The 17,448-nt window shown below is 40.9% G+C and overlaps 1 protein-coding gene across 6 annotated transcripts in view; it reads right to left on the minus strand.

Moving 5' to 3' along the window:
* PHF14 (PHD finger protein 14) overlaps positions 1-17,448 on the minus strand; it is a 131,895-nt gene that overhangs the window by 70,090 nt on the left and 44,357 nt on the right. For all 6 annotated transcript variants that reach the window (XM_035130109.2, XM_035130112.2, XM_035130110.2 and 3 more), the window contains exons 15-16: positions 6,477-6,527; positions 6,227-6,348 (exon numbers count right to left, since the gene is read on the minus strand). In XM_035130109.2, the coding sequence (XP_034986000.1) occupies positions 6,227-6,348; positions 6,477-6,527 (173 nt within the window). The remainder of the gene's footprint in view (positions 1-6,226; positions 6,349-6,476; positions 6,528-17,448) is intronic.

Here is a 17,448-nt window from a genome sequence, read left to right on the forward strand (position 1 = left end):
TTACATAGAAACACATGAAGACCCCATGTAGCTCGGGATTGTCTAGACTGACTACCCTCCAGACAATGGTCACTCCCTACCTTTAGATATGATGCTGATTGGACTTTCATTATACAATAAACATCCCCCCCCCATTATATTTCTTAATAATAACACACATTCTTTATTATTACGGTCCAAAGAACTGCAAAAAAGAAAGCAAAGTACAGCAGATATATATTTAACAGTATTGATTTTATATTTAATATTATTGATTTCAACCCTATTTTGAGGAAGTATCTAAATTTATACTTCACTGTGAAAACTAGCATAACGTATGCTTATGCCACAATAAGGTTTCACTCAATTACCTAGGTTTAATATAGATGTAATTTTAAAAATATGGATTAGATCCTGGCTTAGTCATGGCTAAATTCAGTCCCATTAATTTCTATGGGGCAACACTCTTAAGTCTTGATTCAAACTTAACAATTTTACTCTGGAAGCACTCTACTAAATGAACTAAAGTCTTGGGGGGGGGGGTGTTGCATTAGTCAAACTTATAACAATCAGCATTTGTGCAAATTCACAAGCTTTCTACTAATTATACTGCAAGACCGAGATCCAAAGCAATAATAGAAATGTTTATGCCACCTGTTGGTATGGTCCAAATCCAAATCCCACTTTCCCCCTCCCACATCTCAGGAGCTAGCAGAAGCCTGTTACATGAACACCTATTGCTCAGCTATTCAATTAATGCTATTTAATATTTATTTATTATTATTTATTGTTATTTATTGTTCAGCAGTATTTATTCCAAAGAACCAGAGATATCAATATTATCTAGTTTCCTGATGTTCAGAGATGCCTGCTTAGAACTGAGTTTTCCTTCTGAGGTTGAAAACTCTTTCCGTTCTTCCACAAGTTTTGTTGGCAAAGTGATATGCAGCAACGAAATAAATCAACCAAAGAAGCACATAGGTAGATGCTACATCAAAACAGAGTAGGGTACGAGCAGTAGGACAGGGACTTCTCAATGATAATAGACTGCTCCACAAAATGATTCATCTATAAATGTTGACAGCAGTAATAAACAAGGCCTTGGAGTGCTATACACATTCACAGCAATGCTCATACACAGCCATTAAAATGGATACACTTGCTTAAAAAATGTTATCTTAAGCAAGGCTATTCGTTTAAAATAACTCCATGGTGTTTTGACATTGCTCTAAGTTTATTTCCTGAGATATTCTTTACCGGTAGTCATTTCTTTGTCATGAGTTTCCCTGTGGCACTTTATACTGCAATCCTTTGCATCTATGTAGTACTCTCAGATCAGAGAACAAAGAAATAGTAAATGTGTATATTTGAAAGAGTCACACCCTTTCAGATAGCATTTTTTTGGGGGGGGGGAATCAGATATAGAAAAGGTGAAGAACCTCCCCAACCCACCATCAGAGGTGTTGCAGTCCTTTAAAGGTAATGTCAGGGACTGCATGCAAGTGGGGTGCATCGCCACCCCACCCTCATCCACACACAAATACATCCTATGCATTCATTCATTTTATCTCTCTACCTCATCCAATCTGCTTTCGAGAAAACCTTCCACTGTGGAAGTTTCCTCCACAATGCAATTAGAAAGCTCTAGAGCAGGGGGGCCGGAGGGCAGGGGAGTGTGCGCGCAGCGGGCCGGAGGGCGGGGGAGTGCGCGCCCGTGCACATGCGCACACGCACACGGTCGGGGGGAAATCGCTTGTGCGCATGCGTATGGGCCTCCCCCGACCCGGAAGTGCATCGGAAATGACCTCTTCTGGGTCGGGAGAGGCCCATACGCATGCGCACAAAGGATTTTCGGCGATTTTTTGTCGATTTTGAAGATCGCCGCCGCGCCGCGCGCAGTAAGAGCGGGCGGCGGCAGCGGGCGGCGGGGGTCGTCGCGGGCCGGATTGGGAGGCCAATTGGGCCGCATCCGGCCCGGGGGCCGTAGTTTGGGGACCCTGCTCTAGAGGCCCAATCTGGATTGGAACCCTGGTGTCGAGGTAGAAGAGCATTAAACCTTTGTTCCCTGGGGCAGTCATCTGGATTGGACCTACTGCACTTGAAATTTCCACTGGAATAAAGAATGCATTCACTGCAATGGATTCTTTGGGGGCAACGCAATTTGCAGGTGCAGAAGCTAGAACTGTGTCGGGGCCACAGAGGTGGTAAAAAGTTTTAAGCTCCTCTACCCCGCCATACCAGGATCCCATTCCTGATCAGGCCCCTATCACCTGAGATTTGCTGCTGTTCCTCCTCTCTGCAGCCAGAGCAGAATGCAAAGAGGAGGAGGGTGGCGAGGAACAGAGGTTCCAAGGACTGCAATGGCCTACAGGCTGGCCAAAGGTTCCCCATCCTTGCCTAAAGCTGTACTGTCAAAAAGTTACAAAGAATCACACAAGGCAGTATTCACTACTGTGATGGCAACCATCAATCAACATTCTGTAAGAAAAACACTTTTAAATATCTCTATGAAAAATCAGTGGCAAGGATCCATAGAATCAGATGCACCTAAAATGAGACTTTAGATTTGTGTTTCTGAAATGATAACCCATCCATCCTTGATTTGTCTCAGGGCAAATAACTTTAGAAACGGAGGGGACTTTTGAAAGCAGTTTGTGAAATGGCTTGTGTAGTGCTGGTTGGGAGTCTGCTCTTTAGAGGGAGAGGGTTTCAAATTCTGCAAAATTTTAGGCGAGCCCCTGGGATTGTCTAAAGCAGGGGTCCCCAGACTTACCGACGTTTGGGCCGGTTCCCACCGCGCCAATCGCGCGGCGGGCCGGAGGGCGGGGGAGTGCGCGCGCGCACGGGCGCTTACTGGCGCGGCGGCGCGCTTCCAGGGGGGGGAGGCGCAGAAAATCCGTTGTGCGCATGCGTATGGGCCTCCCCCGACCCGGAAGTGCACCAGAAATGACCTCTTCCGGGTCGGGAGAGGCCCATACGCATGCGCACAAAGGATTTTCGGCGCTTTTTTCCCGACCCGGAAGAACGCTGCCGCGCTGCGCGCCGTAAGAGCAAGCGGCGGGCGTCGCCGCGGGCCGGATTGGCAGGGCAATTGGGCCGCATCCGGCCCCCGGGCCGTAGTCTGGGGACCCCTGGTCTAAAGAAGCTGAATACGTTTCAGGTCTCTTTGATAAAGAATCAGATGGTTGAAGTAGTAGCCTCAGCATAATTTTTTCCCCCATAATCAAAATCTATAAAGCTCCTGTTTAAGCAATGATGATCAAAATCCGTGGACTACCTACTACTCATCCCTACAGATAATATTAATGCATCTTGAATAGTATTGAATTAAATTAGCTTGTAACCCATGACATCACCCATGACAGATAGAATTAACTATAAAAAAGGAGAACAGCACAGCACTTTTTTTTAAAGGAAGCAAAACAAACTCTCAGACTGCTACATATAAACAGAATAGATTTAAAATGCAACTCTTTCCTAACTTAAAATTTCAATGTATGCATAAGCAATGCCCCAATTCATGTTTTAGTGACTGAAGTTCAACCCAAACAGGAAAATTTTGAGTTACTCAAAGAATGCCATGTTACAAGAAGGAATGTCGCTAAAATTGCAGAGAAGATGTTCTCATTGTCGCAAAATTATATCATGTAAAATGTGATGAGAATCGGTTGTTGCGGAAAATGTTTTCAATCAATAATAAAAGAAATAAATTATGAAACACTGTATGGGAAATGCTCAAACTTGTTAATCTGACAAACCTTCAGAAGAAATGAAAATCTGTTACAGTGGGTAAGTCACCTATAATGAGACCCTGTGAGTTCACTTTATATAATCGTGGCATATGGATCTAACATTTGAAAGGTGTTTGGATTGATCATAGAGACTGCAACAAGACACGAGGGAGAAGAGCAGCCTTACTGGTATTAAGATATAAATGCCATAACTAGCACCTTAAATTGCATTCTGTGGGCAAAAGAAAGACATCATAGACCTGGTGCATAATTGCACTGTTTCCAGGAGACCACTGTAGTACGGTATATTCTGACTGTCAAGTAATGGGCCTAGAAGCACTACAAGTTTGCATACTTGAACAACCAGGAGAGGCTGATCCCCATAAAAGATTACTGCTTCCCCTTCACTCCAGGTCATGAGAACTGCTGGTTAAGATAATTTCAAGCCTTGTTTAGATTCAGCTTCAGTAACCTCGTGCATATAATGTCTCCCATAATACATAAAGCACCATGAATGTATTTGCCTTCTTAGACAAATAACATTTCCAATAACTATATTGACAAAAACACAAATGAAAACATAACACAACATAACACAGGGAGCAACCATCACTTAGTATTTTAGATGAACATAGAATCACCTTCTCATTGTCTCACAAGTTCAGAAGTCTCACACTGGGAACCACCAGCATTTAGGTTTATAAGAGCAACCTCCAAAGTTTCTTGGGAAGAAACTATTTTTAGCAGGTGAGCTTCAGCAATATGGTGAAGTTTTCACATAAGTCAAGGAGGCTTCTTAGGACAAAGGACCTGAATTGATCATATACATCCTCTTAAATACAGTCTGTTTCTGAGAAGCAAGATCAATTCAATCGATAATAGTTCTAGCCACTGCTGAGAGATAGAAGATATTCTTGTGACCCATTTTTTAAAAAACAGTGCATTCTTAAAACAAAGGCACCCTACTGACAAATGGTGGAATTTTACTTCTGGCCAAAAGATATATATTTAATAACAAGCCTTGATGAAATGATAGGACTACTCAAACAACTGTTCCAAATTTGTATTCCTGCAGTCCCAAACACTATCCTCCTCATGAAAAGGTGCGAGAAAGGAAAACTTAGAGGTGATTTTTATAGGATAACGAAGGACGGTCTGGGAATCAGCGTGTTTTTACATGAGTAGAATGTGTCCTTTTATTTAAAATGCATCTCTGGGTTATTTCTAGGAATTCGTTTGTCCCCCCCCCCCAAAAAAAAAATAGTCCGGCCCATCACATGGCCTGAGGGATGGTGGACTGGCCCACGGCTGAAAAAAGTTGCTGACCCCTGCCCTAAGCTGTAAACCAAGTGGAAACTTGGGCTAGAGCTTGTGCTCTGTCTGAAGTGAGATAAAACCACAAGTCTGGGTTTAGATGATACACCAAACCAAGGCTCAGTGTAACAGCAGGAGCAAAGAAGAAGTGAACTGCTCTCCAGGAACCTTCACATTTGCATGTTAATGGTAGATAATAGCTTGGCTTAGTGTTAGGTATGAACTGGATCACAGATATCTTTTGCCTTTCAGTTAAGCTCACTTGCAGCTAAGTTGTCTCTTTTGTCTATTCCCTGTTTGTATTCCTTCGCTTTAACGCTTACCTCCCAAGTCGCAGTAGCGTCTCATTTGTGCTCCTGCAAGATCCTTGCTTTCATAGATGTTTAACAAAAAGTTCATGGCAAAATTCAGCAATTTTTTTGTGTTTCCTTACAGAAACGGTAAAAAGTAGTTCCCTGCTCAATGTATATTTTACAAGAGCCCATTTACAAGTTCTCTCATTTTAAAGAGAAATTCAAAATTGGCAGCTGCTGCATTTTTATTACATAATGAAAGCTAAGTCAGAATTTCATAAATCATTCATTTTTCTCAGGGCAGACAAAGGGGCAGCTAATGAAGTTAAGAAGAAACCATCTGAGTACTATTCATTAACACCTACAATTCATTAAACAATCACAACACCTTCTTGATTTGAATTCAGAATCACAAAGTATACCCTGTAACATCTTAACAGCTCATCAGAAGAACAAACAACATGAGGCATTTTCCAGATTGCGCTAAGATAAAACAATTGGAAATATTTAAGAAAAGGGCACAGTGATCTTTGTATCTCATGAATGAAGCAAAGTGAACTTCAAAAAACTTTCATGGAAGAGGATCAGTAGGTGAAGATTGATAGCTGTCAAAATGGGTGCCTTGTTTACCTTTGTAACCTATTAAAGAATCCTGGTAACTCACCCTGACAAAATAAAATTAATTCTCTTTTGTTAGGAAAACATTACTCTAGTTACTTACATCTAAATCCACAGGATAAAGTTATGTGCCAAGTCAATAAATGGATCAAACCACTGTTTCTGAAGCAATGCTTCCCTCAATTTAGATTTTTTTTAATTAAAAAAAGTTCTGTATTAAGACGTCATTCATTACAGTCACAACGATGGAACTTTAATCCACTCTGGAAAAGGTCACCGCATCAAACCTACCTGACTAGATTTTCATTATCCCCAGTTCCCTTACATGTGGCACATTCGGTTCTTAAATCTTCAGACTTAGGCTTCTTTTGTACTACAGACTGTCTTTGTCTTCTTTCTCTAGGAATACGTTCCTATCAATAGAAGAAAACAGAAAAAGGTGGAAGAAGAGCACAAGACTTATTTCAGCAACATTATTCATTTAAATGGCAACATTTTCACCAATTTAACAGAAAATAAATTAATTTTTCAAAATTCCAACCTCAGGTTTTTCTTCTTCAGGAATGTAGCTTCGTTTTCGTCCTCGAGTTCTCTAAAAGTAAATATATTTTAAAATTAATGACATTCAAGCGGAACAGAACAAACCTAGACACCAAGCATGCATCTATTTGTGAAATTTAGGGGCAAGTACCAATTACCTGGGACCCAGGTGGCGCTGTGGGTTAAACCACAGAGCCTAGGGCTTGCTGATCAGAAAGTTGGCAGTGAGCTCCCTTTGCTCGGTCCCAGTTCCTGCCAACCTAGCAGTTCGAAAGCACGTCAAAGTGCAAGTAGATAAATAGGTACCGTTATAGCGGGAAGTTAAACGGCGTTTCTGTGTGCTGCTCTGGTTCGCCGGAAGCGGCTTTGTTATGCTGGCCACATGGCCTGGAAGCTGTACACCGTGCCGCAACCCCAGAGTCGTCCGCGACTGGACCTAATGGTCAGGGGTCCCTTTACCTTTACCAATCCTTACATAGACAAAATGGCACAGATGTACACCCAGGAGGAGGTATCAGCAGGCTTGAGTGAAACCCCAAAATCTGCAGAAGTATCAAAAATCTTATGGGGGAGGAAATGTAAGGGGGAAGAGAAACAGTCCAATGAAGACTGGGTTTGCTCAGCAGCCACAGAACACTGAAAAAGTTGGAAAAGAAAAAAAGGGGAAGTGGAATCAGTTGGCTGGGAATGGCTAGCGAAGAGGAAGATGTGACTGCTTCATCCTAGAACAGGCATAGGCAACCTTGGCTCTCCATATATTTTGGAACTACAACTCCCATGATCCTTGACCACTGGCCCTGTTAGCTAGGGATCATGGGAGTTGTAGTTCCAAAACATCTGGAGAGCCAAGGTTGCCTATGCCTGTCCTAGAATATTACCAGATCTTCTAATGCATCAGGAGAGACATTCACAAAAACATGTATCTTACATGTGTATTAGCCCCAGGCTAATTTTGGGGAATTAGCAGTATTAGTCCTTACTGAAACTTTTTTTGGAGATGACTGCATGCACATGAAAAGAACTGTATTGGTTTTGATAACCTTGCTTAATTTGGGGGATTTGGAACAGACCAACCTAAGCCTGCTTGCTCCAGAAAGCCAGAAATAATTGCTGCAATACTAACATTTATTTGTAAATGAATAAAGGTTTAAAGGTGGTAACTTGCCAATATAAAACAATTTAGAAATTACAAAAGCAGCCTTGCAGATTTGAAATACCACAACGGAAACAACACAGAAAATAATGGGTAAATAATACATGTTGCCTGAGAAATATACTTAAATGTTACTTGAAAGATACAGTGGCACCTCTAGTTAAGAACTTAATTCGTTCCGGAGGTCCGTTCTTAACCTGCAACTGTTCTTAACCTGAGGTACCACTTTAGCTAATGGGGCCTCCTGCTGCCGCTGCTCCACCGGAGCACGATTTCTGTTCTCATCCTGAAGCAAAGTTCTTAACCTAAGGTACTATTTCTGGGTTAGCGGAGTTTGTAACCTGAAGCGTTTGTAACCTAAAGTGTTTGTAACCTGAAGCGTTTGTAACCCGAAGTACCACTGTGCTGGGAAGAGACTAAAAGCGGAGAGCTGCCTACTGTGTTTCTCCAAAAAAAATAAGACATACCCCGAAAATAAGCCATACCCCGAAAATAAGCCATAGTGATAGGCAGTTTAACCTTGTAGGTTAAACTGTACCATACTTAATAAAAAAATAAGACATTCCCTGAAAATAAGCCACCATGTGTTTTTTTGAGGGAAAAATAAATATAAGACGGTGTCTTATTTTGGGAGAAACACGGGGATTCATGAGGCAGAGTTTTAAAGATCCAGCTTTGCTTTGGGGGAAACGAGGGGGGAAAGGTTACATGTATAGCACAGGCAACCTCTGATTTCCACGGGGGTTGCATTCCGGGTCACTGCGCACTTGCCTGAAATTGAAACATCCGTTCCGCCCCAGTCCCCGTTCCACACTTATAGTGACATCTTTTATTACGTTTCTGGGTTACTTCCGGGACAGTACACATATTGGTCGCGCCTAAAATATGGTAGGAGTTGCCTGTAGCAGAAATCCTGTTTTGCAACAACGTAGCAGAAATCCTGTTTTGCAACAACCACGTTAGAGTAAGACTGGGAAAATACAGGAGACGAACCGGACATGAATCTGGCAGGGAATTCTGAATCTGAAATCTAAGATGTGCTGGCAGCCTATTATATTTTGTAACCATTAACACTTTAAATTATCTTTCTGCTAATAGACAGAGTACTTTGTCCTTTGAGATTCTGGCAAAAACAGTTCATATGCCTAAACAGAGAAGAGGGTCAAACTGTGATGTAAGAGCATTGATCACTCCATTCCAGCTTTGGTATGCTTCTACAAAAGATGTGCAACCTTCTAATAACTCCAGCTGATGGCAACAAGGTATTTCATTTGTTCGGTAGCCTTCCCACAATCTGGATAAAAAATACGGTGCAACAGAACCACGTCTATACTGCAAAAGCTTAATACTTTATTTATTTCAAAAATAATAAGCTATGCTTTCCAAATCAATCTTTAAGTACCTGCTCAGCTTAAGGTACTTAAATACCATTAAAAACATTTTAAGCAACAACACAAGATTTAGCCCCCCCCCCTCACTTCCCCGTTAAACCCACATAGCATGTGCTGAAGACACACTAACTGTTTTAAGATACTAAGGATCTGATAGCTGGTAGATATTGCCTGTTCCTATCTTCTTGTAGGGAAGAGAAAAGAACCAAAGCTAAATGTATGATTTTTTTAAAAAAAACTTTGTACCAACATAATGCTTTTCCCACCCCCAAAATAAAAGAGGTGGATGGCTGGGCTCTTGTCTCATGGGGTTCACATATAAAATGCTTACAAAACATTTGTGGCGACTGCATTATTATGTCTATGTTGATTAAATGTATTAACAATTAACGATGAAATTCAATAAAGGGCACATATAGTTGGCTGCACACACGTGTCTTGAAAATCTACGCCACCAGTTGCACATGAACCTCTTGAAAATTCAGCGAGACATTAAGTGCAAGAAGTGCCTCTGAACTAGGGGAATTCCAATTGTTCAGTGTTAACTAGGGCAATTAAAGCAAGCCCTATTGTCAAATTATACAGCTTTAAATTAATGCAGACTGAAATGCGTACAAAGACTGATGCCAGCAGCTACTGGCAGACAGTCCTGAAGCGTACTAATTATATATCAGCATTAAAAGACATATGGAAATACCAACTTTTTAAATATATATATATATATATACAAAACAAGCAAGCATGGAAAACAAATTGTTGATTCAAGCACTCCATTTATAAAACTGGAAATCTGCAACATATTTCAGCAAAGTGCAACACCATCTGCTTTCATTGGCCACTAGCATACAGCAGATGGAACAGTTATCACACCAGAAGTGTCAACTATTTCAACACTGCCAATTGGTGGTGCAACATAATTTAATTTAGTTTACACTTACAATGTCAAGGAAAGGAAACCAACTAAAAAGCCTGAAAGGGCTCAGCGAACCAAAACAACATTCCTTAAGTTTGCAGATCAAGCAAACAAGTCACATCCAGAAGTCCAGATTGAGATAAATGAGCAATCTTTTTACATGGCAATATTAACAGCACCATTTAGGGAACAATAAATCTATTTCACAACATTATAAAAAGCTTGATCAACCCTGGTCAGGAGTGCATGTACTCTGGTATCTTGTCTGACAGAGATCATTTCTGGACACCGAAGGAAAACTATTATGCGTTATTATAAAACTTCAATCTTTATCAATCACTTTCAGACTATGGCAATTTATTGTTCAAAAATGTTCTTCACTAGAAGTGCTATGCCCTTCTCTCAGTTGACACTCCTTTCAATTAGGTCTGCTGGGCGTTTCTAGAACGTATTTACTGGCCAGTATCAGAACCTCATTGCTGTAAAAGGAATTTATCTAAGAAGTTTTAAACCAGTGGCCTCTAAAATTAGCATTATGTAAAACAGAGGTCCCCTATCTAAGGGCCGGATGCAACCCAATAGCCTTCTAAATCCGGCCCACAGACGGTCCGGGAATCAGCATGTTTTTACATGAATAGAATGTGTCATTTTATTTAAAATGCATCTCTGGGTTATTTGTGGGGCCTGCCTGGTGTTTTCACATGAGTAGAATGTATCTTTTCATTTAAAATGCATCTCTGGGTTATTTGTGGGGCACAGGAATTCGTACATTTTTTTTTCTTTCAAAATATAGTCCGGCCCCCCACAAGGTCTGACTGAGGGACAGTGGACCAGCCCCCTGCTGAAAATGTTTGCTGACCCCTGATGTAAAATAATAAGTACCACCTAATGTATATTTCAAATAATTTATTATTCCTTATGAACATACTTTCACACACTAAAATTTCTCCCAGGGATGCTTGAGAATTTTGTTGGTCCATATTTTTTAAGTAAACAGACCCACTTCACATCTCCTGGACTATAGTTTATTAAAATTTTGATTTTCATACTTTTCCAAATTTTGAAACATACTGCTCAGTTCTAAAAATGTATCAAAATGTGTATTTTAGGGTAAAACACATTGGGCAAGATTATGATTTTTATTCAGTTTTTTAAAGACACCATTTGTAGATTTATGCAGAAACAGGGCAGAAGATTCCAGGGAGTTGGACTAGATAATCCTCAGGGTCCTTTCTAACTCTACAATTCTAGGATTCTGAAAACAGACTTATGAATGAATACATGTAGAAGGTTCCAGGGTCTATCTCTGGCATACTAGTTACAATAATCAGGGTAGCAGGTGAAGCAAAATACCTCTACTGGGAACTCTGGAGAGCTGCCACTAGTCAGAGTAGAGGGGAATAGGCTAGACAAATTATTATTATGATTGTTTACATATCCAAATGGCTTCTAAGTGGTTTACAGTCATACCTCAGGTTGCGAACGTGATCTGTCCTGGAGCCACGTTCGCAACCCAGTGTTTGCAACCCGTAGCGCCGCGTCTGCGCACACGCGTGACTCAATTTGAAACTTCTGAGCATGACGTCATTTTTTGTTTTGGGGCATGCGCGAGCGCCAAAACCCGGAAGTAACCTGTTCCGGTACTTCCAGGTTTGCCACATAGTGTAACCCGAAAACGTGCAACCCGCAGCGTTCACAACCCGAGGTATGACTGTACAACCATTTATAAAATCCATACATACGGTAATTAAAATACACAATAAAACAGTTCAAACAAAGCATAAAAACATTCTTAGTTAAAACCTGTAATAAAACATGTCAGTTAGATTACAACAATTAAAAAACAATTTAAACAATGTGATCAGAAGGTCAAGTTTAGGAGAATGCTTGCCTAAAGAGGTGTGTTTTCAAGAGCCGACAGAATGCCAATACTGATGGAATTTCAGCAGGGAGGATATTCCAAAAAACTGCTTTTACCAGTGGAAAAAATCCATCCAAAAGCCAGTAATCAGCAGGGCCCTAGCAAAACAGAATTCTATTTACTGATCTTAATGCTATCAGTGCTATGGTCCATGGGGTCGTGAAGAGTCGGACACAACTAAACGACTAAACAAAACAACAACAACAACAACAACGCCATCACTAGGCAATGGAGGGGAACATGGTTTTTCAGGTAACTTGGTGTGCAGTTATTTAGGGTTTTGTATGTAAGTAGGTTAAACCACAGAGCCTAGCCTACGGCTTGCCAATCAGAAGGTCGGCAGTTCGAATCCCCGCAACGCAGTAATCTACCGTTGCTTGGTCCCTGCTCCTGCCAACCTAGCAGTTTGAAAGCACATCAAAGTGCAAGTAAATAGGTACCGCTCTGGCGGGAAGGTAAACGGCGTTTCCGTGTGCTGCTCTGGTTCACCAGAAGCAGCTTAGTCATGCTGGCCACATGACCAGGAAGCTGTACGCCAGCTCCCTCGGCCAGTAAAGCGAGATGAGCGCCGCAACCCCAGAGTCATCCGCGACTGGACCTAATGGTCAGGGGTCTCTTTACCTTTACCTTTACCAGAACCTGAAAACTGGCTTAGTAGCAAATAGGCAGCCAGTACAATCCCCTCAGCACTGGTGTGATAGGTGCCCAATAAAGAGCACCACTCACCATCTGGAAGCCACTAGTTGCAGCCTCCAGGCCAGCTGCAAGGAAAGACTCATGTAGAGTACATTACAATAATCCAAAGTATGCATCACAGTGGCCAGATTATGCCTGTCCAGTAAAGAATGCAGCTGACACATCAGCCAAAGCTGGTGATAGGCGTTCTTCACCAGAGGCCACTTGGGCCTCCGTGGACAAAGATGGTTCCAAGATCACACCTAAGGTGTATACTTGTGCCTTCAGAGGGAGTAGAACCCCATCTAGAACAAGCAAACTATTCAGTTCTTGGATCTACGAACCACTTATTCACAATGTCTCTGCTTTAGCAAGATTCAGCCTCGATCTATTAATATTTACCCACTCCACCACAGCATCCAAGCACTGACTCAGTTTATGCACAGCCTCTCCTGACTCAATATATAATAGAGAAGTAGAGCCAAAACCTATTTCCCAAACCTACTGATATTACTCCCGAATGCTTCATGTTGTTGGCATCTGTCTGTCTAGAGACAGGGGGGAGAGTTGAAGTCAAACCACTGCGTTAGCAAAACTGAAGTGATGTTCCACAGTGGCCTGGGCAGTGTGTATGGAGGTCCTGGGCTCCATACAAAAGATCCCACAAGATCCCACCTCTCGGCCTCACTGATGTGGTCCAAAGGAAAGCAGAGCAGTATGTTTGGCACCAGCTGGGCTGCAGGAGTTGCCAGAAGAAGGCATACAAGGCACCACCCAACCATCTTAGGAACTCCCCTCTTTAGCCGTTTCTTCTCCCAAAGATGTCCCACAAGGCAGCAGGGGTTTAGGATGTTTTCCTTATCCTAGATGGGTGACCTTCCCAGGCTAACGAGCCCCATCTGCCCCTCACTTCCCTCAACAGTACGTACAGAATCTGCTTTCTTGACTGTTGGATCCAATATTGGTCTTATCCGCTCAATCCACCAGAGCCTGTCTTCACATGTAGGGGAAGTCCCTAACTCACTGAAAGTTTGAATACCATCAGCTACCCTCACTTGGTTTAGCTGCCCAGTCAAAGCTGTTCCAAGGGTTTGGCTACTGTTGCATGCTGACAACTTCTAGGAGCCAATGAGTGCCCTGGCCCAACCTTAGAAAACCACATACCAATGGTTCCTGATGTTGTTTCTTTAGTGAAAAAACACCGGTTTACAATATAGATTTCTTCAAAATTGATTCTTCTATTTCTCATACCATTTCACATTGATCCATAGGGTTTTAGCAGATCAAGGAGCGTCCTCCACGGACCATACAATGCAAGTACAGAGGGGTTGGTGGCACCTTAATGGTCCTATTAGCAAACAGACAAGCACAACTCTCTGTGTCTGTCAAACTGGCAGTATTTCTGCCAATTAGAGAGAGCTCCTTTGCTTCTTTTTGGAAAGTCATTATGGACAACTGACATTGCTTATAATGTAAACCTTCTAACATAGATCAGCTCTATAAAACAGTCTTTCTGCTGCTAAAATGGTGTGAATTTTTTTAATGGTCGGTCAAGCCTAAAATCAGCCAGAGGCAAGTTGTTAACCCCAATATATGTAAGGAAATTGGGTAATTGGTTTCAGACAGCTCCAAAGCCTATCCACTGTCGAGAAAGATGCTGTTAGGGTTTCCTTTCTTTGGGAAGATAGTGGGTCTTTTCTTTATTATTCCAAGAAATCCCCTCGCCAAGAAATCATGTCAGTTATCAATCTGCCAAAATGACAATGCAGTGAAAGGTATTTATTTAAAGCTTGGTCTTTGAATGGCTAGCTAATCACATTTTAAAGCTGTTTTAAATATGATGGTGGAATTTGAATTCCCCCCTTTTACTGTTTTATTGGCTGTTTGATCGATTCTTTAGCCACTTTAGAATTTACATGGTGAGCTAGAAATTTAGTGAATAGAAAAGTGGAGCACATCCATGTTTTAGAATGCAAAACTGCAGGATAGTTGGGAGTTGGACATACTGCCTCCAGCACCTTGCCTCCCTCAGCTGATAGCATAAGCTGAAACTGATCCTACAACTCATCCTCAATAATGGCACTGGGTACTTCAACTAGAGCAGTGTTTCTCAACCAGTGTGCCTCCAGATGTTTTGGGACTACAACTCCCATCATTCCTGACCACTGGTCTTGCTAGCTAGGGATGATGGGAGTTGTAGTCCCAAAACATCTGGAGGCACACTGGTTGAGAAACACTGAACTAGAGTCGTAAGAAGTGCAGAGTCAACATCACTCTGATGTTGAGTGATTTTATCTTCAAAGTGAGTAGCCAGTTGGTCACACCAGATCTTTAAGTGTTCCAGCGATCCCTTCCCCAGTGGGAATCAGTAACCTAAGGACCATCTAAAATAACTCTGCTAGCCAGCTACCAGAAGATGCAATGCATTGCAGCGCTAAAACCAGCTTTTTTAACAGCCTAAAAATACTGAAAATATTCACACCTGCTAAAGCTCATCAGCATGAACTGGCACCCTCCATCCCCACCCCCACCCCCACTTAGATTTTAGCTTTAGGGCCATAGTTTTAACACCTGGTAGTTTTATATTTCTTTAATTAAAATCAAATGTAATTAATTCAGACTTGCATCATGAAAACTTTGACCATCTGTGGAAGGGTTTTCATCTACCACTGCCCTTGGGTTGACATCCTAAAGATATATTACTATGTCTTGTAGCATCTTAATGTTGACTTGTTCTCCAATTATAACCAAGACTGTTTCTAAAAAGATAATTTTAAAGTGGGAGTAAGAAATGCAAACCTGAGTTTACATGGAAGGATTTCTTGACTGTGATCCCCGTTTATGAAGGTTCTCTCTAAGAGACTCAACCTGGTGCAGACTCTTGGTGTCCTTTTGGCACCGCACAATGACTTTTGGATTTTCCCAGACACTTAATTATATCTGTGGAAGGATTGATTTAACTGCTGATTTCATTCTGCTCTTTATTCTCTATTTATTTATTATCTGGTGATTTTCTTGTGAAATAAAAGTGAATAAAACATAAAAACGGTCTTTAAAATTTGATTTATGAATGAAAAGGATATTCAATGATAAAGAGCAAAAATGTCAGGTAAAAGAGGATCAAAAAGATAGACAGTAGGTGGCACACTTGAACAGTTATTGAGCAGCTTACCAATATCAGGGCCAATCAAAATTTTGGCACTTTATTTCCATTTAGGAAGAAAAAAATAGATAGCTATGGGCTGGGCAAGGCAGTGCTAACAAAGAATGTTACAGCTGGTAAGATTAGAGAGTTAAATCCAATGTTGGTCCTACTCTGAGTAAACTCATTGAAAACAATGTACATGCCTAATGTACACTGTACGTTCACTATAAACACATCGAAATTAATGAACCTGCTATTGACTACAACCAAAACTTTCTACTTCAAACTTAAAATTAAGTAGCAATAATAAAATAAATGAAACAAATGAAACAAATAATAACTATGGGGTGGGGAACTGACTGAGATGCAGTTTGTGTAATTAATTGCAATATAATGGAATAAATGGAAGAGATATTCAAGTATAGGCAAGACTAAAGCTGCAATCATATCCTTTTAACTGGGGATAAGTATCACTGAATCCAATGGGGCTTACTTTTGAGTAGACACAGTGCTGTAAATCCCACTGAAGTCCCACTGAAATGTGGAGGAGCCAACAATTTATTTTATTTCTATAAATATTTCTATCCCGCTGTATCATAAAAAATATATCACAGTGATTAACAACGACACAAACCATAAAACCATACAGTAAAATCATAACAAGTTAAAACCAAAAGAAATTCAGTGAGACTTAAATGTGACTAATTTAGTCTGGCGTTTACCCAATTGAAATTTAAACTAAGCAATATAATTTGCTTAACAATCAAGTATATGTTGGAATCTCCCTAGGTGTAAACTAAAATCTGGCCATAGTCCTGAATTCAGCCATACGACTAGGTATGGCTATGGTTTTCAGCTTTTAGTCATCATTAAAGATCAAAAGATGGAGAAAGTGCCACAAGAGCAGCTGCCATACAGTGTTGTGCTGCAATTACTTGCTAGGGAAAATGCAGAAGTACTACTGTACCATATTTGTACCTTCCTTTCTCTCTTAGACAACTGAGGAAGATTGGCAGTTATCATACCACGTAAGCAGAGGAACCACAGATTTTTGAAATTTCAACAAATATGCTGTAGTATGAAAAGTTTGTTCATACTTCATTGCCTGGAGTTGGCATTTTGCTATTTAATTTCATCTAACTCATCTGGCTAGGGCAAGAACAAAAGGCAAGTGTTTTAGTAATTACCTATGTATATTTCTCTCTCTCTCTCTCTCTCTCTCTCTCTCACACACACACACAAATAATATTGTTTTGACAAAATGCACTCCTTAATCAGGAGGGCTTGCTCTTTGTTTTGATTTTTTTTAAAGAGGTAGAACACAAATTGCTTTTTTTATCCAGAACAGTACTCCCTCTTCTTAAACGGAAACACAGAATGCTGTCATGCATTAATAAAGGCAATATAAACAGTACTAGACTGAGAACGTTTTCTATAAAATAGCACTTAATCACCCACAGCAGGCCACAGTCTACACAGAGAAGGTTAATCTTGTCAAGACAAGCAAACCACGCAAGCATCCCAGAACGAGGGATTTAAGTGACTCAAGTTTATTGTCTAACTTTGACAAGCTGCTGCGGTAAGACCTCATTAAAAATAGATTAGTTACAGCATACATAACATGTTTGCCACAAGACAAATTTACTGGATAAATATAAAAATTCTCTCATACACCTTTGCCTCAGAGGATCAGAACAAAGTTTGCAAAAGCATCAAGTAACTTTGCTTTGCCATTAGAGAGGGAAGCAAACCCTCCCAACATTCTATGTCCCAGG

The sequence above is a fragment of the Zootoca vivipara genome, chromosome 12 (assembly GCF_963506605.1).
Source record: "Zootoca vivipara chromosome 12, rZooViv1.1, whole genome shotgun sequence".
NCBI classification, from domain to species: Eukaryota; Metazoa; Chordata; class Lepidosauria; order Squamata; family Lacertidae; genus Zootoca; species Zootoca vivipara.